Raw genomic sequence first — 27,768 nt, 5'->3', positions numbered from 1 at the left:
AACTTGGTATACATGTTTATTATCTCCTATACTATTTTTGAGATACATTTAGATTGTGTGCTTTTACCCGTGGCCACTCCAGAGGAGTCCAACATTGATGGAAGGGATTTCTGGAGGGAATTTTCCCGATATTCTTCCAGTCCAATACGTAACACTTCTGGAAAGCTTGTTTCATGCTGAAGAGAAAGAATTATAAAACATGACTTTCCAATGAACAGTGTTAATGCAATAGCTATTTCACTGCGAGTCTACGATTTTCGTTATTCTAACAGGGTCAATGGGCCCCAGAGACTTACTGTTTCCTCCATGGCACTTAATTTTTTGTACATGAACATATCTTTGTTATGTTTATCGAATGGTCTAGGTTTGATTAGAAAGTCCTGCTGACAGGGTTATGTCCTTTTCTTGTAAGAATGAAGCTGTGATTAATCTTGAACATAAACCAGCTGAGAATACTCCAAGAGCATTGTAAGAACGAACTTAAAATGAATTAATTTTTCTTATTAACTTCTACAAGATTTATACCAATTGTTTTGTGTACTTCACTATTACACTCTTTAAACAATTCTTATAATATATCTATTCATTTATAATTCCCTGAGTACTAAATTTGTTCCACATGTTTTGTGTAAGAGTTCTGTTAAAACGTTCTACCATATATTGTTTTACGAAGACTAATGCTCAAAATGGAGGGCTCAAAATTGAAAAAAAAATCGCAAAATATCGTATCTCTATAACTTACAGTTCCCGAGATATGGCTCCTTAAATCTCCCGAAATCCGAACATTTTTGGCCAATATCCGAGGAACGGTGGTCAGGTGAGGTGGTCAGTGGCCACCGGTTACTATTTGGCACCAAAGTGTTCACCATCCTCTTAGGTATTGATCAACACCAATATGATCTATCTACAACTTAAGGTTCCCGAGATATGGCTCCTTAACTCTCCCGAATTCGGAACTTTTTTGGGCCAATATGTTGAGAACGGTAAGAGTGACACGAAAAATTCCATAATTTTTCCTAGATAGTTTTTAATGCTCTATCGAATGGGAGCTCAAAGCTGAAAAATTCGCAAATAACAGACTCACACACACAGAAAAAAAAAAAGAGAGATATAATTCAATAACGAATTTTTTAAGTTCCTTGAAAATATTGGTTCACTGTCAAATAAACCTACCATACATGGACGCCCGAAGGGGAGAGCAGAGTGGGCCCCCCTGACTCACGAAAATGTATACGTAATATAGCAAACCACCTAATTAAATACGAAATGTGCCGGACATATTATAGCAACCATGGAGATGAGCCACCCCTAGAAAATTTCTTCGGGCGCCCCTCGTACCATAACAGTATTTGTCTGGAAGCGGTAAAAAGAAAAGGAAAATGTTGAGTTGAGTTGATTTTGAGTTTTACGTCCCGTTCAGCAGTGAGGCTATATGAGACGTGGACCTACTGATTAACGTGGAATCCGAACCACATGAGCTCCCAAAAGGAAAATGTGTAGATAAGTGAAAACAGGATTTCCGTGTTACAAATTAACGTTGGTTTCGCATCAAGATGTTACGATGTATTGCTTACTTTTACCTACTGTGATTGTAACATCTGATTCAGGATTCAATTTTAAATAATCGAGAACTCATTTTGTAACTTACGTAAGTACAACTTTTTTTTAATCGTTTCAGCTTTGTAGTCAAGTCGAAGAGTAATCTATAAGTATGAAATTAGATAAATTGACACTCAACACGCGAGACACAAAATGTTGTAGTCCTTCTCTTTTAGCTTGTGATTATTTTTATTACTTCTTTGACTACAACTTAGTAACTGAATTGAATTTTCCATCTGAAGCCAAAGGTAATACATGATTGATGCAACCAAGTCCAACACGCGATGCATTAGATCACGATATTTGATTACACATTTCTTTCCTTCCTTTCTTCCTCTCTCTCTTTTTTTTTTTTTAAAAAAAAATCTTTCAGATTATGAGACTCTATATTCGTCATTTTTCACATTCTTTTTCAAGTTACTTTCCTTCCGTATTGCAAGCCCATAAAATAAAAAAAATAAGAGACTAAAGCAAAGATATTGACTTGTATAATCAATACAACATATTTACTACCTCCGTATTGTGTCTCACAACGTACAGCACGGTTTCGTGTGCTCACTGGAATCTCATAAATAGGAGAAACGATAACGTGGCTGGCTTGTTTCGTACCAGGCTAACTTTCGAGGTTCACATTCTAAACCGTTGTCATTGGAAATCGATAGAAAACATGTATTTGTGGTGATACCTGTATACAATGTAGGTCAATATTTTACTTTAATTTTCTCTTTCCATATCTGTTAAATTTACTTTAAATTTATGACTCCTTATAAATTATTTAACAATAAAAAACTGCCTGTTTTCAGTCTGTTTATTTTGTTGAAAAATTTCAGTAATGTTTCGCGTAAAAATCTTTGTTGTGAATAGTCTATGGTTCACAATCTTACTTCTATTCTGTATTATTATTATTATTATTATTATTATTATTATTATTATTATTATTATTATTATTATTATTATTATTATTATTATTATGTGTTCTGCCTGTTAGCAGATCCTGGGACTATTTTTTAATTTTAGATTTGGGCCTGGAAATGGTTCTTCCACGTATCTCGATTTTCAGCTTCCCCTTTTAACTTCCAGTATTTTCTTCTATTTTTCAAATCATCGATCACTTGCGTTCTCTTTATTCCTACTCCCTGTTTTTCTTCCATCTTTACCTCTATGAAGAAAACAATTTCTTCGCAAGATGTGTCCAATCCAACTGGCCTTTCTACGAAGGATGGTGGCTAGAAGCGCCCTCTTCTCTCCTATCCGTTTTAAAACATCTTCAATTGTTACTCTTTCTGTCCATTGTATCTTCTTCATCTCCCTCCAACACCACACTTCGAAGCTCTCTAAATATTTATTTTCTAACTTCCATAATTCCAAGTCTCTGAACCATAAAGTCCAATGTTCCATATATAGCACTAGACCAATTTCTTCCTTAGTCCAATATTAAGGCTGCTAGTTAAGAGTGACCTTTTCTTGTTGAATGCTTTTATGGCTATGGCAATTCTTGACCTCATCTCTCTGGTGCAGTACGTGTCTTTCGTCAAAATACTTCTCATATATTTGAAATAATCGACCTCGTCAAGTACTCTTTATTCTACTCTGACCCGCAAGGGCGCATTTGCACGGGATATTTTCTTGACTTTCGATTTTTCTATGTTGATTTCCATTCCATATAGTTTCCCAGTGTTAACTATTTTGTCAATCATCTCCTGTAGTACTTCTTCGGTTCCAGCTATAATAAGCGTCTCGTCTGCATACCTGACTTTGTTAATGATCTGCCCTCCAATCTTGAAATTAGGGATGCGCACGAGACAAGATTTGTGGCTGTCTCGTCTCGAAAATGTGCTGTAAAAATGATGTCTCGACTCGAAAAATGTATTTTTCTCTATTGGAAGAGCCGTGTCTCGACTCGAATTTTGTCAGGAAAATCCTGTCTCGACTCGTTTCGTGTGCATCCCTACTTGAAATCTCCAATTCCCATCACATTTCAATCTGTTCTGTATCTCTTGGTTAAAAAAAAAAAAAAAAAAAAAGAGTTTTTACAGATTGTACTAAAATGTATATAGAATATTTTATTTATTAATTGCTCTAAGATAAAAGAGACACTGACCAAAGCTTAATACTTTACTTTATTTTAAATTATAATTTGTTACTGTTTCGGATATCTAGCATATCCTTCTTCAGACACGATCGAAATTAATGAAAATAACGACATATATATAAATGTTGTTATAACAGAGTTTAAATCCAAAGCCATGAATAGTCTTACTATCTAAGATAAAAGAAATTATAAATAAATGCTTTTGCGAATTGTTGGCGCAGTTAGATAATGTATGAAACTCATGTATGATATTTCTGGGGTGTTAGTTGGTGTAAGTTAACATTGGTACTGTTAGTTTTCAGCTCTTGCAATTCTAATCTTTATTAAAATCTTATTTTTCTTAAACTTTGATCCCAATTCTTTGGATTGAAAAATGATTGAAACTATATTATTCAACTACTATAGAAAAATGATAGAAAAATTATTGAAAATCATGATGATGATGAAAAAACTATAGAAAAATTATTGAAAATTAGACGTACACTGAGAAAAAAATTGTAGGTGACGTACTTAAAAAGATAGGTTACATGCGTAATTCCTGTAGTTTTTGGACTTAACGTACAGCAGACGTATAACTGAAAACGCATGTTTTATAATACTTTCTGTATAAGTGTTCCATCTATACGTACTTTCTATATGAAACAATGTAGGCGGCCAGGATCTCACATACAAATGGACGTATTTAACATATAGTTGACGAAGGTAACATAAGTATATACATGTGATATACGGAAAACTGTTAGATTTCAGACATCCTGCAACTGCATGATGTAACATCTAAGGGCAGTGCCTATGTAGCATACGGATAACGTATGCTCCGTACTGATTTCTATAGTATGCAAGAGGATACCGTATATTTGTACAATATACCGCTGTCCGGAAAACGGATTTTTCTCTGTATACGTTTCGCGTTAATATTTTAGTAATTTTTAAATTGTATGTATCATACTGTACACTGTACATAATTTTTCTTTTCTGCAATTAGATTAGACATTATAACATTTTTATCTTGAAATATACATGGTGTTTCAAAACAACACCGACAAGGTTTGGGAGGTAATTCCAGACAACAAGATAAGACAAAAAGTATAGACCAACCTGGGTGCACAAATGCATCCTTTCTAAGTTATAGTCTGCCGAAAACATGAAAAAAAAATTAACTTTAAAGATCCATGCCTAAAATAGTATGGAACCTACCATAGTCGGGTCAAGACTTCACTTAGAAACTAATATGTGTCCTATCCCAATATCTATGTTTCAGAATTCTCCGGTTCTTCCGCAACAATTTTTATAGAGGTAGTTGGTGAGTACTTCAAATTATACGCCTGTAACCAAACTCCCTCTATAAAAATTGTTTCGTGAGTATCTTAGGATTCTGAAACATGGGTATTTGTATAGAGCACACAGTAGTTCCTAAGTGAAATCTCCACTCGACTACGGTAGGTCCCGTAGTTTTGGAGCTATGGACTTTTAAAGTTCATTTTTTTCCATGTTTTCGGCGGGCTATAACTCCGAAAGGAAGCATTTGTGCACCCAGGTTGGTCTATTCTTTTTGTCTTATCTTGGTGTCAGGAATCACTTTCCAAACGTTGTGGGTGTTATTTTGAAACACCCTGTATAAAACGTTTTTTTTTTTTAATTCTTGGACTTCCTTTATTCTGTAATGATTTTTAAAAAAGATGACTTGGAATTCAATGTTTAACAAACTTTCAAAAGTGCTAGCCTGTACTAAGAGACCAGGAACAGGGCGTAGTAGGATAAAACCGGGACATCAACAACCGGACAGAACCGGGTAGTACAGTGTAAATCTGAGAAGGTTAGATACAGTGTCTTAACTGTAAACGATTTGCACACAAATCTTGTAGCAATGTGGGCGAATATGATGAAACTTTTATTTGTGATTTTTCTTCTTAGATTTAACAAAATCGTGACCTAAAGTTATTTTTTCTATGTTATTGGTCTAATATAGTCTAGCCCTCTATATTTTCCGTACTTATTAAACTCACATATTTTTTTCAGTTGTATTGATTCTTACTTTACTGGTTCTTGGCATAATTACATATTTTTCTTGTAAAAGAAAAGTTTTTTTTTTATATATATAATTACTTGATATGTACCCGGTTTTGTCCAACCTAGTCGGCGGACAAAACCGGGTTTTTGCATACCCTTTAAAAATTGTGTTTGCTCTCGAAATTTACCACCTTTTTCCACTGAAATAAACATTTTTGTGTCAATAACAAATCTATTTAACATTTGAAAAGTAATTCAAGCTATACTATCCACATAGATGCTGAGGAACAAGCAAAAACATTTTGGGACCCGGTTTTGTCCGACTTTCCCCTTCTTAAAAAGTATGTTACATGTGTAATTCCTGTAGTTTTTGGACTTAACGTACAGTAGACGTATAACTTAAAACACATGTTTTATAATATTTTCCATATAAGTGTTCCATCTATACGTACTTTCCGTATAAAACAATATTGTTTCGTCTCTTCAAAATAATAGGAAGTCTTGGGTTAAAAATTTTAGAGAGTACGTTGTTTTTATTAAATTTAATGCACAAGATCTCATTAAAGAGATTGTCTATTGAGTCTTAAATTTCTAATTATACTTGATTGGTAGTATTGTGGTTACATTTTACATAGTTTGGTAGTATAGTGGTTATATCTTACATATTTAATGTTAATTGAGGTTTAATATGTCTAAGAATGAAATTCCAATTAATATACATTTATTTGATCATAAGCCATTACTTGACAAAATAATTAAATACAATTGTGGCAGACATATTCAATATGAATATTGATTAAGTGCACTTATTTAGTCTGTTGTCACAAAAGAAAATAATCTGAATATTTGAAAAGAATATTGATCTGACTATTAGAACAATTTCATAAGATAAAGATCTGAATATTCTGATCGTTGGTAGGCCTGTTAGGAGACCTCCATGTGAGAATAGGTAAAAATACTTTCTCGAAACAAGACAAATTCAATTATAGAAAAAGGCTAACTTATATACAAAGTTCCGAGCTGAGTGAATTCTCATTTCTCGAAGATATTGAAAACTGACTTTAGCAGATAGTCCTTCCCGTCTTCTGTTTCTTCCCCTAACTGATAATATTGGGAAGTATTTACATATATATTTCTACAATACTTTCACTGGCTTGAAATACATATACAACTCGGACGTCACACATCCTTATGGACTATTTTGAAATTGTTTATGTATTTGCAAGTTTCTATATGTTTAAAACAAATCGTGTTTGTAGATCTTTCAGTTCCTGTACACTCATGTACAAAAGTTTATAATACTTAAAAGATGGAATAAAAAATTTCATATTTCAGAGATATAGTAAACGTTTTTAACGTTAGTTAACACAATATAGGAGATCAGGATCTCACGTACATATTTAACATATAGCTGACGAAGGTAACATAAGTATATGCATGTGATTTACGGAAAACAGTTAGATGTCAAACATCCTGCAAAGGCATGGTGTAACATCTAAGGGCAGTGCATATGTAGCACATAGATAACATATGCTCCATACTGATTTCTAAGCAAAAGGATTCCGTATATTTGCACAATATATCGCTGTCCAGAGAACGGATTTTTCTGAGTGTGCTTTTATAAATATTTCTAAATTTCTGAGCATAAGTTAGAAATCAATTACTCTTTTGAACATTACCCGCAGATGTGTTTAGAATGTGGAACTCCTATATAACATGTATACGATTACCCCCATTTATAGCAGAGTATTAAAATCATTTAGCAAAGTACGTAAATGCACAATTGAATTTTGAGTTTCCTTCTTGTGGGAATTGCTAGGCTAAATTAACGGCAGAACGCAGCAAGAAGTCCATGAAATATGCAAAATTATCTCCCCTTCTCTCTCTCTCTCTCTCTCTCTCTCTCTCTCTCTCTCTCTCTCTCTCCCTTATCCAAACGTACACACACACACACACAAACACACACACACACGTTGATAGACGCTTGTTCGAGTACGTGAATAATTTATGTCTGCCGAGAGAACCTGGGTCTAAAGGAAGGAGTTTCTTTTATTTAAAATTGCAATTGAAAAGAAAGAAAGAAAAAACGAGAAGCAGAGAAATGAACCTAACACACAAGTGAAGATGTAGAAAGAGTAAAATGATTCCAAAAACTAACGTTAGATGAAAGTAACCGAGGAATAAAAGTGCATTAATCACGTACAAATCAGGCCCCGCCATCAGCCACAGAAGTTTGAGAGGAACATAAATATGTTAGTGAGGGAGCACAAGTCATTAAAAAATTTAAATCGCTTTACGTCAATAATTACTGAGATTTTGTACGCATGGTAACAATAATTTTAATTATACAAGCACTCAAGCTACCTATATAGTCCAGTAAAGATAGCCCATTTTTCTAACAAGAAAGGAACAAATTAGTAACAAGCTGAAAATTGATATGGAAGTAGGGGGATGTGTCAGGAGTAACATACTAAAAGTCCCCTAAAATCCCACTGTAGCTTTTCCCGCAATTTTGAAAAATGTCCGCCATCTTTAGATGACAAGGAATTTATGGAAAACGTCACCCTTTATGTTTATTCTTCTAGCCACCGTTCTAATTATCACAAAGCCATGAATCATATATGGTTGGAAAGCTTGAAAGACAGAGAATCTAAGTAAATAACATATATGCCCATCGTGCTAAATTTCTAGAAGAAGAGGAAGAAGAAAACAGCTTTTTTATTTAAAAAAAGATATTTTCAGAAATCATGAGAAGTTTGCAACACTGACAGTTATTGCACACCAACGAATCACCATCAACAGATACTCTTGATATTTACCTCAATCATAGCCAACAATGACAGAAATCGGTGCAATACAAGCCGAGAAAAAAATATAACTTATGTTACTTTCTGACCTCTTTATACAAAAGTGCATAAGGTGACATACACTTTCACGGTTCTAGTCAGCTTCTTTTATCACATAGGACCAAGAGTTATATATCATTGGAAATCTTAAGAAACGTAAATTCGAACGAGGTAACACTTATACTAAGCAACCCCAATTTGTGGAAGAAGCGCAAAACCCAAAATTTCGGGACAGAATGTGATTTTCGCATAAATTCTTCAAACCTTGCAACACTGACAATTACTGTGTGTTAACTTATTAATTAATTATTCATTTACTTTTAAAATGGCCAACGTTTTTCCCAATGGAGTAAGCTTTTATGATATATAGTTTTACATCACTTAAATCATTTATTGACAGCATTAGAAAGTAGCAGAAATTGGTAGTCTTCTATTCATAGGAAAATCGTAATTTACACACTTAAAATCACTCTCAAATTCAGTAGTCATTTGAGTGTATTTTTTTGAATGTCTTGTTCATAACTAGAATGCAATTTTTCTCCTAGTATCCTTCAAATCATTTTAGTATTTATATTACACGTTAGTATGCACTTTAAGAACATTTTTGTAACTAGTCCATTCGGACTTATTTTATTAGAAATCAATGAGGTTATCATTATCTCGTTCATCTCTATAGCCTTCGTCATTGGTTCTGCATTCACACATCCAATTCCTCGACAATCACATAAATTAGAGCACACAATTCCTGCTTTCCGACAACCGTACATACTTTGACAGCCCTTTTTACAGTTACAGGATATTACACGGAGCGGGTTTCTTGGTCATTATTGCTGGTGCGAGAATACCTCCTAATGTTGTCCATCCATATTCAGTCGCTCGCAAATCATTTCTACGGTACTATTGAACCTGATGATATGGTGTTTCGCAGCATCACTAGTGGGTGGCAGTTTTGTCAATTGTATTTCGTTCTGAATTGGGAGCGACTTACTGCAAGGATGTATGGATGATACTGGAATTCATCCAGTAAGGTTACTATTGCTGGAGAATCGTAGTGTTAGTAGAAATGATATGCCAGTTTCATAGATTGTACACTAGCATTATCATGGTTCAAAACTTCAAGTGATCGGCATAAATCTTCCCGTTTTTGAAGTAATCGCAATGGCTTTTTTTTTCCTGTCGATACAAACCACATGATGTGTCGCATCCAGTTAAAGCATGGTAACTGAGCAAAACAGTATATTTGTCTGTGTATCTTACAACTTCTTAGTACTAAATTCTTGTATACGTCCAATGTCGTACTGATTATTTCGAAATGTGATGTCGTACTGATTATTACCTTGTTCAAGCAAAATGATTAAAATCTCAACATCCTCGCCATTACTACGACGTGCCTACAAGGATTTAAAGACTTGGCTACAGCAGTTTTAGCTATAAGTGCGTCAGCATCACTTCTTGCTTGCTGGGTTTGAATTCCAGCTTGTGTCAAATGAACCATCAATTCACGGGCGAAACAATACTTATTTTTGAAATTACCTGTGTTGATTGAACCTTTGACTCACGTTGCTCCCGCTCAGCGGCTTTTGTCAGTTTTCAGTGCAATACCCATAAAAAAATAATTGTTGCTTTCGTTCCTGAGTTTGTGAGTACATGGGACACATACGAGTTGTGCACGTCAAGATATGTTCCATGTTGTGGCCAAACAACATGATGTAGAAGCAAGCCTCCATCTATAACGTACACAGTGTTTTTAATTTGAGTTTTAAAATTTGTCCGATATTCAAACATGTCGTATAAAGCGGACTTTCTCGTTTTTCTCATAGACATTTCTGTGAAGAGAGAAAGTGAATAGGGTGCAAGCTCGTAAGCAAAACACTGCTGGAGTTCTTTTTCGGACTTCTACTCATATGATTCAGTTGAAGTATGGTGTTTACAGCCAGTAGCTCATCACGGATACGCACTACATTGTGCATTACGGATAGTGGGATGACTTTATCTTTTCGTTTAAGTTTCACATTTCCCAAAGTCTGTCCAAACATTCCTTTCATAACAGCCAATCCGATTTCCTTAGATTTATCAGTTGACCATTTCATTACCTACCATGCCAGTGCTTATGGTCGCGAGCTCCGGATATGAAGGGAATGGAGAATGCTGGCAAAACCAACGCAAGAACTTCTTTAGATGTAATATATCACGCGATTGACTGCTTTGGTACAGGTCTACATGCCGACCAGTCTGAAGTTCATGCCTATCTTTGTTTAATAATTTTTCAAGACATTCTCGTAAGTGGCACGCTGCTGGCACACTTGACACACATCTAGATATTATCCTTTCAGTCATGCCTCTCCCATGGGTCAGTCCACCGCTGTTCTTCATTGCTCTCGCTAAAACCTGCTCAATCGTCATATCAGACCATGTACCGCTCCATGCACCACTCCACTCCAATCTTTTCTACGAATAGTGAAGTAACCATCTCCTGCAAATAGCTGGAACTGATGAAGATCCATTTCATCCTCCAACCGCAACATTTCTTGTAAGTACAGATGTGCGTATTTGGCATACAAAATATGCTCAGCTACATAGAAGTATGGTAACATTTCTTACATGCAGTGAAGATGAAGATTCAAGTCTCCAGTTCTTTCGAATTAAAAGGCGCATAATTTCTACAGGCTGAAAGTACAGAGCGAATAACTTAGAGATACGGCTTGTTTCTGCAGCAGCGTCAATGAATAACTTCAGGTCATTTGCAACCTTGATTGACTATGAATGTTGAACAACTACATCAGTATCGATATCTTCTTCAGTCATCAGAGGAATACAAACATCTCGCAATTGACGCACAAACTCATCATTGCCGTCTGATTCATTAATTAAACAGTATATATAGCAATTGCTAAGGGCCGTGTTGTGTTTAAAAAAAATTAGCTCTCAAAGCACGAGCAATAAGAATGGCCTGGCTTTATCTGTGGCATGGAGTTACTAGCATACACACAAGATCAAAGTTCTTCAATGCCACTACCTTTCATTATATATGCAACTGTTTCCATAAATGACATTATGGAGTGAAAAACCCCGAAGTCTAACAACCACTGACGGTAATTCACCAGAATTTCTACATGCTGCTACAATGTCACATGCTTTAGAGTACAAAGGTTGATCCAACGTGACTAAGCACGCTTTTTTGCTTATTTCCTGCACATTCTTTGCTGGCAAACATAATCGCCGAGTATATAGCATCCATGCTTATTGGTTGAAGATTGATGACAGGTTGAATTACTACTAAATATGTTTGATACATACTGTTGTTGTTTGTCACCAGCTGCATAAATCCATTCCAATTCGGGCAAGTTAGTGTCTTCAACCACTTGAGAATCATCCATATTACATCGTACAAAAGGTGGATTTCAATTTGGATATTCAGAACACGAAGGTATCTTTTATCTTCAATGATTAAATCCGAAAGGCCATTACCTTTGCGCGTGTACGTTAAAAGTGGTATATTCCATTCATTCTTTGACAGTATACGTTTTTTGAACCCAGGTATTGCTCAATAATATGCGAGCGACTGAATATGAATGGACAACATTAGGATGTATCCTCGTACCAGCAAGAATGACCAAGAAACCCGCTCCGTGTAATATCCTGTAACTGTAAAAAGGGCTGTCAAAGTATGTACGGTTGTCGGAAAGCAGGAATTGTGTGCTCTAATTTATGTGATTGTCGAGGAATTGGATGTGTGAATGCAGAACCAATGACGAAGACTATAGAGATGAACGAGATAATGATAACCTCATTGATTTCTAATAAAATAAGTCCGAATGGACTAGTTACAAAAATGTTCTTAAAGTGCATACTAACGTGTAATATAAATACTAAAATGATTTGAAGGATACTAGGAGGAAAATTGCATTCTAGTTATGAACAAGACATTCAAAAAAATACACTCAAATGACTACTGAATTTGAGAGTGATTTTAAGTGTGTAAATTACGATTTTCCTATGAATAGAAGACTACCAATTTCTGCTACTTTCTAATGCTGTCAATAAATGATTTAAGTGATGTAAAACTATATATCATAAAAGCTTACTCCATTGGGAAAAACGTTGGCCATTTTAAAAGTAAATGAATAATTAATTAATAAGTTAACACACAATAATTGTCAGTGTTGCAAGGTTTGAAGAATTTATGCGAAAATCACGTTCTGTCCCGAAATTTTGGGTTTTGCGCTTCTTCCACAAATTGGGATTGCTTAGTATAAGTGTTACCTCGTTCGAATTTACGTTTCTTAAGATTTCCAATGATATATAACTCTTGGTCCTATGTGATAAAAGAAGCTGACTAGAACCGTGAAAGTGTATGTCACCTTATGCACTTTTGTATAAAGAGGTCAGAAAGTAACATAAGTTATATTTTTTTCTTGGCTTGTATTGCACCGATTTCTGTCATTGTTGGCTATGATTGAGATAAATATCAAGAGTATCTGTTGATGGTGATTCGTTGGTGTGCAATAACTGTCAGTGTTGCAAACTTCTCATGATTTCTGAAAATATCTTTTTTTAAATAAAAAAAGCTGTTTTCTTCTTCCTCTTCTTCTAGAAATTTAGCACGATGGGCATATATGTTATTTACTTAGATTCTCTGTCTTTCAAGCTTTCCAACCATATATGATTCATGGCTTTGTGATAATTAGAACGGTGGCTAGAAGAATAAACATAAAGAGTGACGATTTCCATAAATTCCTTGTCGTCATCTAAAGATGGCGGACATTTTTCAAAATTGTGGGAAAAGCTTTAGTGGGATTTTAGGGGACTTTTAGTATGTTATTCCTGACACATCCCCCTACTTTCATACCAATTTTCAGCTTGTTACTAATTTGTTCCTTTCTCAATCCTATCTTTACTGGACTAATAATAATAATAATAATAATAATAATAATAATAATAATAATAATAATAATAATAATAATAATAATAATAATAATAATAGATTTGATTTTGAAATTAACGTCCTTTTCATCAGCGAGGCTATATGAGACGTGGACATACTGATTAACATGGAACACAAACCACATGAGCTCCCTCCGGGAATAGAACCCTGATCTTCCACACTAAAGGCGCCAAGGTAGACCTGGGTGTCTTTGATGTAGGAGAGCCGGGTTCGATTCCGCGAGAGCACATGTGATAAAACATCCTCAAAACCCAACTATCCGTTTGTGGATATCTTCAAAAGGAACTGCTTGCGAGGGTTGTTAGCGAAATACATATTTATGAAGTATGAAGAAAATCGTCAGTATTTTAGAAAATCGTTCGAAAAAGACTCGCCCCCAAGAATAAATAAACCCTTTTGAAGTTTTCTCCAGGGAAAATGAGTTACGGTACATTACAGAATTAATAACGAGATTTTTATTTTCGAAATACGAACCAAACTGTCTCAGTTGTTTGTGGAAAATTGGCCCAAAAACAAATATCATCCTAGGAGCAAAATAACACATATATTTTTAAAGGAGTAAAGATTCATCTTGTTTGTTAATAAAATATTTATTTCTAAAATACGGACAAAATTGCCTGTGCCATTTTATAGACAATTGTTAAAACAAGTTACGCCCTTTGGATATTCTCGAGAAAAATGACTTCTAACGTATTAAGGGTTGTTAATGGTATATTGATTTATGAAATATAAACGAAATTGTTCTAGAAAAATGACTTATATCGTGTTAAGGGTTGTTAATGGTACATTAATTTATGAAATATAAACGAAATTGTTCTAGAAAAATGACTTATATCGTATTTAGGATTGTAAATGGTATATTTATTTATGAAATATAAACGAAATTGTTAGAACTGTTGTACACAAAATGGCAAATTTTGATTTTCATCCCAAAAAATTACCCTTACTTTTAGAAAATTACGAAAACACTAGAGAACTCTATAAAATCCTTAAGTCTAAAATTCGGTCTGGATCAAGAATGTTATAAAATAAAGGATCTGCCGATATGAATCTTCATCCTATTAACTCAATGATGCGAAAAAAGAAAACGAGTATCGGCACGTCTGATTGGCTACTCTCGTTTCCGCTATGAGTGTTGGCTCAAAACATTGCGATCCTATTGGGCGGAGCGGGCGGAATGGTGGGTGGCGAAAATGTGACGTATGGCTTCACAGGCAAATCCTCAATTTTATAACATCCTTGTCTGGATACGTTGAACCGTATGGCTTTTAGGTGGGTGTATGTCCTCTAGGAAGAATAAAGGAAAGGATAAAGGAAAGGACAAATATAGAATAATCACTTTTTTCGACATAGGAGCCAAGAAACGTGAAAATTTGATGATATCTCGTACTTGATTATTCTCATGAATTCCGTACTTTCATCTCTTTTACCGACGCTCAAGTAAAAAGACAGAGATATAGATTAGCATATAAAGTAATAGGATTGAACGTACGTACAAAGGGTATATCTAAGGAAACTACATTGTAACTGATTTTATTAGAAGTAAGGGAGCAGAGTATTGTATAACTTTCTCGAAATTATGTATTCTTTATCATATCAACATTCAAAACTTCAACGCAATAGCACTATGCTTTGGTAAAGCACCGATTAAATCTGAATCTCGATTATACCCATTTTACTAGCCTTTCATCATTAGTATCATCTAGCATTTAACAATTGAAAGAAAAAACTTCGGAATGCCGGAAACTTCATAACGAGGAACTACATAATTTATACCGTTTACCAATCATTGTTAGGGTCATGAAGTTTAGGAGGCTCAGGTGGACAGGTCATTTAGCGAGATAGATAAACTAGGAACACTTTCAAAGTTTTAGCTAGAAGTTCAATCAGAAAACGATCATTAATACAAAATAGAAACTTTATCCAGTTCTCTAAAGATAGGAGTCAGCGGAGAGCTTTTGTGAAAGCGGCATTGAGCCTCCGGGTTCCATAGGCCATAATGTTAGTTACATTAGTTAGTTAATTAATTAGTTTTTCAGTGCAAGAGGTGTAAGGAGGAAAGTTATGTTGGATCTTAAGTCAAAGTAACTATCACTCTACAATATCATCTATATCTTAATTGAGACTTCTGCAAGAGTTCTGTAGCAAGAAGTAAGGTTCCTTCCAATGTAGCCACGTTTCACCGATTTCTGTACCAAAGTAAGCAGCGGACATTAGTTAGTGCCTACCAGTTGTATATACACCAATGGTATAATATTTTTATTATATGTGTCTTCGCACTACAATCCACCCGTCCTTTGCCTGTGCATATTCACATAGTGTATCTACGCGAATCAATAAGAAGAAAATGTCAGATGTTAAAAATGAGCTTCTAAAGTCTGCACTGAAATTTACTTCTGGAATTATATATTCACATTCACAGTATGGCCTACGGAACCCAGAGTTTCAATGTTACATTGACAAAAGCTCTCCACTGACTTCTGTCCTTGCCAAGTTCCAGTTTCTATTTTGTATTCCTATTTCTGCGAGATCTACTTTAACACCTTCCTACGTGTTTAGGGTCTCTTAATACCGCCAATTACTAGCCTACGAAGAGTAGTAATAGGGAAAGGTTAATTATAGTTATAGAACAAAATTAAACTCTTCTTGCTATTTTCCCTTTTTGATTGTATAGTGTTTTAAATGTGTGGATGCTTTGAACGTTCTATGTTTCATCACATTACCTCATGTTTCTTGCTCATCGTAGGGAGAAAATACTGTACTTTAAGGTTAGTGTAAAGGGACAAGGTTTGGCGATAAATGTCACTACAGTCTTCCTATCTCTCCCATGTATTTTTTACCTTTTATTAAAATTTACAATTTCTTTTATAAATTTCAACCTAGAGACTTCAAATTTTTAGAGAAGGAACTTCATAACCTATTAAAGGGAACAAACCGTGCCGATTTTTTACTTAGAATTTTCTTCATTGTTGAAATGGCTTGATTGTTGAAATGGATATCCAAATCTTTAACGATGAAGCTGTTTCAACAATGAAGAAAATTGTAAATAAAAAATCGGCACAGTTTGTTGCCTTTAATAGGTTATGAAGTTCCTTCTCTAAAAATTTGAAGTCTCTAGGTTGAAATTTATAAAAGAAATTGTAAATTTTCATAAAAGGTTAAAAATACATGGGAGAGATAGGAAGACTGTAGTGACATCTATCGGGAAAACTTGTCCCTTTAAACCAACCTTAAATACTTTGTATGTTGCACCACGTATAAAATATGTTTAAAATAGTATCAATAATAGTAACGTCACAAATGTATATTACCCAGACCTTTATTTAGATTTAGTGAGGCCCTAAACTAGTGAAGATAATGGGACCCTTTATGTCCCCAGGTGAACGTTGCACCGTATATACAGAAATGAAGAAACCAGTGATATTTTAGGAAACTGACTAGCAGAAGGAGTCCCTTACTTACATCATAGGGGCCTACACAAACGAAGCACTGCAGTAGCTATATGTAGACTGTACTTTATTTATTGTTTTTCTGATATTTTGGAAATTGTGTATTCATTTTTTTCTTTAATTTTTGGGGCTCCCAAGAGCGTGGGGTCCTAAGCTATAGCTTGTTTAGCTTATACGTAAATTCGGCGCTGATATTACCTGTATATATATATATATATATATATATATATATATATATATATATATATATATATATATATATATAGATAGATAGATAGATAGATAGATAGATAGATAGATAGATAGATAGATAGATAGATAGATAGGTAGATAGATAGATGTTAAATTTTAAATTATGTAATCAATTAATTTGCTGCATTGTAAATTTGCCATACATTTTTCATAAGCGCAATAGTCTGTATCTTTTCTTTTATAATGTAGGAAGGTAAGTGAGCTAAGAAGCCGTCTTTTGTCTGGTGTAAGCATGTAGAGCTATTCCTAGTGTCTCTTATGTCAAGACATTTTAACAGTTCAGTATTTTAAAAGTTAATTGCGTTTTTAGTTTAGGTCGTGTCAAAAGGAAAGAAGCTTTCAGTTTATTCTACAGATCCAAATATGTTCTGCAGACACAAATAAGTCATTATTTCTTATTATTTTATTTTCGTTTCCGTTGGAAGATAGCAGGCCTTTTACTTGGTATTGTCTGTATAGTCAAAGCGTTCAAATAACGTAATACTTTTCATACGCAGTACTTTTCTTCATACATTCAATCAATTAAAAACCCAAACAATTATAGCAATTATACTACGTATCAGTCTAGGCATCAACTTGACAAAAATACTCTCCATTTCGAGTTTAAAGGCAAATCATGTAACAATTTGGCATCCAATATATTTTAAATATATACTCATCACTGGTAACAAAAATGCCGGAAAGTGTTAGAAAAAAAAGAGGAAAGTGTTCATTTTCAAATTCGAGGCGAGACACGTTTTGAAAAGGACAATCAAGACGAGACAAGAAATTTCACAAATTACATGGTTCATAGCATTAAAATTATAAATTGATAAAGTAAATTACGTATATAATGTAAAGTATTAATCAATGTTTAATGATATATACTGTAGCTCATTACACTATACTACTCCATTAATAAATATGGTGTAAATGTTATATCAAATCCTTTATGAAGCATTCGTAACGTGGAGAAATTTTGATCACTGTTAGATGAAATTAAGAAAACATCAGGACATAGATTTTGTATATAAATTTAAACAAAACGTGACTTGAAAATGGCCTCTAAGCGAAATTTTCATAGGCCATTGTGCTCCTATCGTTGGTGCATTCTGGATGTGACTTGAGTTTTTTTTTCTTTTATCAGAGATATTTGGGACGAACAAGGGAGAGTATGACTTGGTAGAAGAATGATGAAGTCTACTGCGAGGTTCTCTGGTTCGATCCCTACCCTATGTGAATCTAAGGAAGACAAGATCGACTTTCTAGGGGGCTCCTCATTTTCTTCGAAATTTTCATTTAAACAAAATCATTCACTTTCATAACCACTTGTTTCATGTAGTGTACTCAGCATTGGGCATATGCATGGGACGTAAAACTACACTACAGACTCTATTTCATTTTAGATTATTACGGTACTAGTGTCAATTATCCACTTCGCTGGATTTAAAATAAGAAAAAAATAGTAATATGTTCTATGTTCTGTTAATCAGTCACTTTCTATTATTACTGAAAACCTCTCTAATATCGGTCATTTTTATATATCTTCCTCCTCATCCTTCTCCAAGTTCTAGGGCTGAATTCGGATTTAAACAGCATCGGAAGTGTCGCTGTTCATCTCAGCAACCATAAAAACTAAGGATTCGATACTAATGTCGGTCATTTTCGACTCCCTTCCTCTCCTAATTGCACCGTCAAAGTGAAATGATAAAAGCCATCCCAAACCTCATCTATCTCAAAAATTTTATCAAAATCGGTCGAGTGCTAGATGATGATGATGATGATAATAATAATAATAATAATAATAATAATAATAATAATAATTATTATTATTATTATTATTATTATTATTATTATTATTATTATTATTATTATTATTATTATTATTATTATTATTAGATAATAGATATAATAGTGAATATTGCTTGCATAATATAGGTATAAGGTTACCGATGTATATAACGAGAAATGGATCAACATTAGTTCCTCTAAATCCAAAATCCCTAATTTTAAGAAGAATGGTCAATTCTTTTAATTTAGTTTAATTTATTTTTATCAGTACAGAAGCATGAATTTTAGAGTTTGGCAAATATCATTTTTAGTATTTTTTTACGATGTATCTATTTTGAGACTAAAAATATTTGGTATTAATTGACAAGCAATTAGTAATCTGATACTATTTTATTTTGTACTAAAACACAACAACACACTGAGCAAGGCTATGCGATAATATGTAAAAAAAAAACAGACACACAGGTTTTTTTTCTTTTCTTTTTTTTTTTTTTTTTTTTTTTTTTTACATATTATCACATAGCCTTGCTCAGTGTGTTGTTGTGTTTTAGTAAGAGATAAAAGTGTGGGGGAACGCGAGGAGACGCCGTCCTCTCACCTTGAAGAAATATGTACGGCGTCCCCCCGGTTCCTAAAAAAAAAGTACAATGGGCAAAGATAGGCAGGGGGAACGGCGTGACATCATGCCGCTACCTACCGTCCCCCCACCTTTTCAGATTCACTTTTACCCCTGGTTTTAGTACAAAATGGAAACAAGACCTGATATAATAGTTATTTTATTTTATCATTATGTTTTATTATTTCAGTAGGTAGGTTACATTATATGCAATATGTGTTTATTTTTGTCTGATGAAGTGCTGAATTTTTGCCGTTAGGCTGTTCATGGCACAGAAATAAATAAATAAATAAATAAATAATAATAATAATAATAATATTATTATTATTATTATTATTATTATTATTATTATTATTATTATTATTATTATTATTATTATAGTAATCACTAAAATGTTAATTGAATTTCAGACCAGGAGTATTTTTTATTTGTATTTCTAAGGCCCGCAAAAAGCAGTCAAGTGTTTTGTTTTATTAACAATATTTCTTACTCTCAAATTAAGTTTCGTTTATTTTAGAGGTAAAGACGTACAACTTCTTTACAGTCTATGAACGACATTGTGAACTTAAAATATCTTAAAGTATTAGTTCTAAGGCATCATGTATTTACTTATCGTTAACATGTTTCCTTTGAACTGGTGGAAAGTTAGCATAAACTTGCATGATCTAACTCTGATATTTAACTTGGTTCGTCAATTATAAAATAAATAGTTCCAAGTTTAAAAGAGATGTATACACATATATACGCAGGAGAGTGTTGTGTTTAATTTATTCCATTTCAGGTTTTAAAAGTTCAACTGTTCAAAGTATAGTACCAGTAGCATTCAGCGGAGAATAAACATAGCTGTTATAAAATCTCTTTGATGTTTCCTTTTATGGGGAAATTATAGTAACGGATGAATTGGTTTCTTGAAATTTTTCATGTGTTGTGAAGAATACATAGAATAAAATGTGAAGTATGTAGGAGGAAATATAGAGAATATAGTTTAAAATGTGAACAATACAGGGTGAAATATGAAGAATACAGGATAAAATATGAGAATACAGGATGAAACGTAAAAACGACAGGACGAAATGAAGAAAAGAATTGAAGTATTTCTTTGAAGGAAAATAAAATTTATCACAGATATTGATATTAATATCAAAAGAGTTGCGACACATAAAGACCTCGGAGCATTATTCGATGAGAAACTTACATTTGCTGATCACATCATTCTTACTGTGAAAAGCGTTATGAGAATACTGTTTATTCTTTACAGATTTACTGAAATTTGCTATCTCAAATCACTCAAAACTTTCTTCAAAGCTTTAGTATTTCCTACAATTCAATATTGCTAACCGATTTGGAACATGGTCTGTCGTTGAAACTCATTCGGTTTTGATTCTGTCCTTAAGTTATATATATATATATGTATGTATGTGTGTGTGTGTGTGTGTGTGTATGTGTGTGTGTGTGTGTTTTATTTTAATTATTTTTAAACATTTTTTCCTTTTTTGTTATTTCTTATATACGTTGTTTAAATTGTTTCAGTGTAAAATGGACATTCATCTGTATCTGAAACATTTATAAATAAAAATAAATAAAAAAAATAAGTATAGGGTAAACCTACCTAACTTCCTGATATACCTTATTTTGTGATACGAGAGAAATTATTTTTCACAGAAGAAGGTATACATTATAGGTAGAGTTACAGCGGTGCTTAAGAGAGGGCAGGAATACCGACAAGTGGTGAAAAGGTTTTCCAGTGGCAACTCCTACCGCGCGGACATCACTCACGATGTTAGTTGGTGTAGAGAGTAGAAAGCGGTTCTCAGTCAAGTGATCTTCGAAGACCAAATATTTTGTCTGTGTACGGTGTCATTGTGTATCTGTTGTTACAGACTTTTGCTCTAAAAATACTCTGGTTATCATTTTGTTTATAATCTTGAAAAAGTAGTGCAACTGTAAATCAATAGACGCTTTTCAAATTGCATCACATTCTTATAAAATTTTGTGCCAGGATGGCTCATGGTAGTTATGAGTTTCACTCTCTCTTCAACTTTTCCTATATTAAAGCAATTTTCGTAAATAATATCAATCTGGTTTCACTAAAACGGGAATGTTTCCTCCAAAACCTCATGCAGTATCCACTGAAGCACTTACAATAGTCCCAAGACGTCTCGATTCCTCCCTGAACGCAACTAAGTCTGTATGCGCTGAGAATGAATCACTCGCTCAGACCAGTAGTTCTACATTACCGATAAATAGTCTTCGTGTACCGAATGTAATCCTGTCTGACGAAAACAATACAGTTTCCAGCAGAAAAGCTCGATGAGACAGGAGGACAACAGTTCATCATCGTGATGAGGCCACAACGTCGACTGCAAATGTCAGTACAGTGCAACGTGATACTCCAGCTAAAAAACAAGTGTCAGCGTAAGCAAATTGATGACTTGAGTGCTAATTGTAACGAGCGTTACGGTTCGGGAAAGAATCGTAGGCCCCGGATACAGTGCTGCTCCTGTTTACGGTGGTTTCATGAAAGGAGCCAGAATCTTAATTCAGCTGACATAACCATTTTCATGTGCAGCATATGTGTAATGACAAACGATAGTGGTACAGACGGTGAGAATTAATGTAACGTGAGTACACTACCGTATCACGAAATTAGGTACACATTCTCACGGAATAAGGTATACTATCACGAAGTTAGGTAGCTCACACATATTGTGTATTCTGTTTCTTTATATTCTTTCCTTTGTATTATTTGCGCTTATTTTACTACAGAAGTTGTGTTTATGTTCGACCTTCCTAATATAGAAATTACATCCATCCTGCATGCTTGTAAATGTATATCTTTGAGCCATCCTCCTTCATATCACGAAGTTAGGTAGGTTTACCCTATAGGATGAAATGTAAAAAATATAATACGAATTGAGAAGAATACAAGATGAAAAGTAAAGAATACAGAGTGAAATGTGAAGAATCCAGAATAAAAGGTAAAAAAAAAAAAAAGAAAATATTTACGATGAAATATAACGAATGTATTACGAATTGTAGAGAATACAGGGTAAAATACGAGAAATTAGGATGAAGTGTGAATAATACAGGACAAAATATGAAGAACGTAGGATAAAATGCATGTATACAGGATGAAATGTGAATAATATCGGATTAAAATGTTTAAAAAATACAGGACAAAATACGAGAATACAGGATGAAATGTTAAGAATATAGGACAAAAATAAATGTAAAATAGACGAAAATAATGGTAATGGGAATGGAGGGAATAGTGTTAAATATGACAATAAGAGAAAGGAAAAGAATAAGGACTTTTAGGTACCTAAGGAACATCACTAGAGAAAGTTCTGAAGTATGAGTGTTATATAAAAGCAAGAACACGAATGGCAGAAGCCTTCTTTAGGAACAAGAGAAGTGTATTTTTGTGTGAATCGTTATAGTAAGGGAGGAATATTACAATATGAAGATTATAGAAATATAGGAATATGAAGGAATGTAGAGGAATATAGGAATATGAAGATTACAAGGAAGATTGGCGAGGAATAGCGGTGGAAGGCAGACGAGAGAAAGGATACCAAAAAGAAAATGTGAACGTTGACTTGGAAGGAAAGAAGATAAGAGAAGATTTCTGAGAAATAAAAAGATGTTAGGAATTCTCACAAAGCTTGACCCCACGTAAAGTGGAAAAATTTAGCAAAAAAACATGATGAAGAAGGTAAATATCAAATTTTAAGACTCAAAAAAAAATTGGATTTTTTATTTGTGTTTATTTCTAACACCAAAGCAAAAGGGGTATAGACCTATGCTTTAAGGTGGAATCCGAACCACTGTGACTGTGTAAAATACTTCCACTGGAATCAAACCCCGTACGCTAAAGATGCGCCAGCTAGCCATGAAATCAGCGAACGTTTCCAGTTTTGCAATGTACGTACAGGACAGCAAAATACAGTTTGGTTCAAAAAAATCTGTCTTGGCTCTGTTTGAAAAGCCATACTCTCTTACGCATAGCTGGCACTAAGTCAAATAGATTTGGATTTTTTTTTTCAGGCCAGTTGAGGCCACGGTGACTCATTGGTGAAGCGCTTACCTCTGGTGCGTGAGGTCTCTGGTTCGATCCTCAGCCAAGTAAGTTTGTGGTGGACAACATCGTGTCCGTGGATTTTCTCGAGGTACATCCATTTGCTTCCACATTCTCATTCCACCAATTCTTCCATCATCATGCACTTGCCTTAATCATCCTTCTCCCTTAGCGAGATGAAAGAGAAATATTTAAGATTTACGTCTCGTGGTTATGCCGGCTAGGCTAAAGGAGACAGTGATGATGAGAAATGAATGAAATGGTGGAATAAAGAAAGTGGGAGGAAACGGGAGAATCCCGAGAAAACCCACGCGCACGGTGTTTGTCCAATACAAAGCTCACCTGATACAAGCTCGGATCGAACCAGAGATCCTATGCACCAGAGGTGAACGCTCTACCATTAAGCCACCGCTGCCCCTCCATCTCCCTTAGCCTAAAGGACATTATTCTTGGACGTTAAAGTGAAAAAGATAATTTCATTTCTGTCCAGTTGAGATCTTTAGTTAGACCCAAAGTATTATCAATTTCCATTAGAAGTCAAAAAATGGCCTTTTAAAGCAAGATGAGAGGTCAAAATGTTCTGAACAGATTCTTTTTTCAAGATTTGCAGAAACTTGTCTGAGTGGTCTTAAGTTGAAACAACAGCTATGCTTCTAATTGCTTATCCTGAAGGTTAGATGATTGGTGTTACTTACCATGAGCAGCTGCAGCAACAGCACCAACAGAGGCAGCAGGTGGGCTTGGAGGGCCTCTGGGGCGGCGCCGCTGCCGTGACTTCGGGCCCCGTTGTGGCTGCCGTGTTGTTGTGATGTGCCGGAGAGGTGTGGGAGCCCAGGGGGCCCGCTGAGGAGTTGGAGGAGGTGCTGCCACCTCGAAGCCTGCACCCCCTCTCAGTTGTGTTGGACATCTGCAATCAAAACAAAACAAAACAGCATTAATATTTCATCAATTTGTTTCCCTGTTTGTTACGATTAAAGTAAAATAATCATTAGTAACATAGAATCTAATTGAAACGTCGATTTATCTTGATATGTTTCATTAAATGCAATAATTGAGTGTATTGTTCCATGTTCAAAACACTGAAATTATCCAGTGAACCATCATTCACTGAAAATTACTAAATAAAGCTGATTAAAAAATATGCTTTAACGTAGTAAATGAATATGAATGTTATATAATTTCGAAAACATCACGATTGTTCAATGAAATACGTATCAAACCAAATGCTTTCGGTTAGTAAGGATAACTTTTATACAAGAAATATCTATTCAATAGATAAAAATTGAAAGCTCAGAGCTGTTGGAAAGGAATGGTAAATGAGGCCTGAAACATTATATATATATATGTAGAAGAAGTTATTTATAATATTAACATTTTATTTAGCCGTACCGCATCGGAGTTTGCTATAAAAAAAAAACTTGAAATGTGATACAAATAAAAACTTGTATTGCAAAATGCGATGCATCTATGATCATAGTTCATTATCGAAATGGTTATTTTTTGCAACAGAAAACAGTCAGTCATTGCCTTCCCTTCATGACAGAACCAGAGGTGGCGTTGGTTAATGAAAACTTGACCCACGGCCCATTGGCCCACCACCCAATATGACCCACGACCCACACTCGTGACACACTCGTGAGATATTCAATTTTTCGCAAAAGTTCGAATCACCCATTCCCCTCTTAGTATATGTATTATAACGAAAGCGATATAATAACTATCCCAGTTGGAAAATGAAAAATGGAATTTTTAAGTTTTACGTCCCACAATTATGCCGGTTAGGCTAAAGGAAACGGTGATGATGAGAGATGAGTGAAAATGGTGGAATGAAGAAAGTGGGAGGAAACGGGAGAACCCCGAGAAAATCCACGAGCACGGTGTTTGTCCACTACAAAGCCCACACTGCGCGAGCTGGGATCGAACCAGGGACCCCAAGCACCGGAGGTGAACGCTCTACCACTAAGCCACAACGGAAAATTTCAAGTTCTGGAATGCACCATTAGGATGTATTTAGATTCTATGAGAGGTTAGAAATATACACTACGTTGTCAGCGAAACAGACAATGGTGTGCTAACCGAGACAGACACAATGGATATATTGATGCCTTAATTGAGTATCATATGGAAAGTCTGAAAAGATAAGAGGAAATGATGAAGAAAGAGGAATATGACATTCAGTTGAAAGAAGAGTCTGAACTAAACACTTTATCAAGGTATTGTCAAAAGTTGAAAAAAATTTGCAACAATTTGCCTTCCGTCAAATTAACACATATTTTTTTCTGCCATTTCGTAGGCTAAAATGTTTATAAGGAAACTCGAGCAGCCGAGCAGTAATGTACACAGAAAACCCTCCTTGATTGTTGGAGAAAAGCAGTGATGTGTAGACAAAACCCTCCTCGACTGCTGAGAAAAAAAAAAGTAAAATTAATGTAATATGTACAGTATTGTTTGCTGTCTTGTGTGTATTAATTTGTAGTAGAAATAAATATTGTAAATCGACTAAGCATATTATTTTATATCAGTCTGTCCATTATATTCATTCTTTTTTATTGCATGAGTCTTTACTCTCTCTCTCTCTCTCCATATATATATATATATATATATATATATATATATATATATATATATATATATATATATATATATATATATATACAGGGGCCATGTTTGACATGGAGGTGTTCGGTAGGTGCTGGTTCCCGGATATCTTATATAAAATGATACAATAATAAGATTCCTGACTATCTGACCCATTTTATACACTCGGTGCCTTAAAAACAAAAAGTTCTTCGTTGAACACCAAAGAAAGTGCACTAACAAAAAAGAAATAAAAGCGGGAGTCCCTCGGGGATTCATGTCAGGACCACTTCTTTTTCAACTATACGTCAATGACATGCCAAAAGCACACAAAACATAAACAGCAAAGTATGCTGGTGATACAATAGTGTATGCATCATCATCTATGCCGAATCAAGTTACAAAGTACTGCAAAGATATCAGAGTCCCAATAACAGATTTCGTCCCTTCTCTTATCCCTATATGGAAACCGGAAATTATAAATCTATCTCTTCCGGTTTCAATATTGAACTCCGTAGTTTTGGAGTCTACAGTACATTTTCAATACGAAACGAACTCATTTGTTTTAATTCTTTCTGCTACTATTGTATGGTTAATCTGAATTACTGTAATGTATATGACCATAAAACTCCTCATTTAACATCTAAATGTAAATATTGTTACATAATTTTAGAATTCAAGCTATTTATAAATTACTGAGCAATTCGTAATCCCCATTTTTTCTTTTTCTTTTCTTTTTTCTTTTTCTTTCTTTTTTCTTTCTTTTCTTTTTTTTTCTTTTTTTTTGAAAAGATAAAGTACTAAAGCTTTATAAATTGAGTTGGCATCACTGTATACATGTGTGAACCAATTAAAAAATTGTTTTGACAGCAATGAAGTAAATTACGTGCTTTTTTAAAATGTTTTATGTCATTCCTATATTTTCTTGATCACCGGTATACCCTTGTGACAATGCAGTAAATGTCAGCTGTACTCAAAGTATCGACGGCAGAGTCCTCTAGGGAGCAGCGACTGAAAAGCCTTGCAGTGTTTACTTTCAGGTTTTGCCGACAGAGGGGATTAGCTGATCCTTGGGAATAGAGCAGCCAGAAGGAAAGAGCTTGGTTTGGAGAAGGGATGAAGTTGAGAAAAGGATTAAGCTATGCGAGCAAACACCTAAAATTCCTTTTTGTCAACATCGGTGAAAGTGCTGCCTCCTGGCGGATGAACGAGTTGCTTCATGCAAAGTAAACTGCTTAACTAGTACAGAGCAACATGCAAAATTGTTCTCTGTTTAGAATGCACCAGACAGAGTTTATCTATACATACACAAGGATTGAGGAAATACAGTTTTCCTTATTCAAATGTTAAGATTATTTCGCAATGGCAAAAATAAAGTCAAACTACTGCACACAGAATGAAGTTTCATATTATTAACGTTTCTCACTAAATCATTGGTCTGTGTTTTAGACTATCAACAGTGGCGAATTCAGATTTTTTTCCGGGGAAGGGGAACTTTCACTAGTCCCGTTAAATCTTTTATATGCCACGGTTA

At 34.5% G+C, this 27,768-nt stretch overlaps 1 protein-coding gene across 3 annotated transcripts in view; it reads right to left on the bottom strand.

The window, feature by feature from the left end:
* Nucleotides 1-27,768, bottom strand: part of LOC145684407 (regulator of G-protein signaling 20-like) — a 560,986-nt gene that overhangs the window by 196,873 nt on the left and 336,345 nt on the right. For all 3 annotated transcript variants that reach the window (XM_081756725.1, XM_081756735.1, XM_081756714.1), the window contains one exon: nucleotides 24,353-24,564. In XM_081756725.1, coding sequence (XP_081612851.1) covers nucleotides 24,353-24,564 — 212 coding nt within the window. The remainder of the gene's footprint in view (nucleotides 1-24,352; nucleotides 24,565-27,768) is intronic.

This window comes from Thermobia domestica, chromosome 1 (genome assembly GCF_964235325.1).
Source record: "Thermobia domestica chromosome 1, izTheDome1.hap1.1, whole genome shotgun sequence".
Lineage (NCBI taxonomy): Eukaryota > Metazoa > Arthropoda > Insecta > Zygentoma > Lepismatidae > Thermobia > Thermobia domestica.
This window is presented reverse-complemented; position numbering and strand designations above follow the sequence as displayed.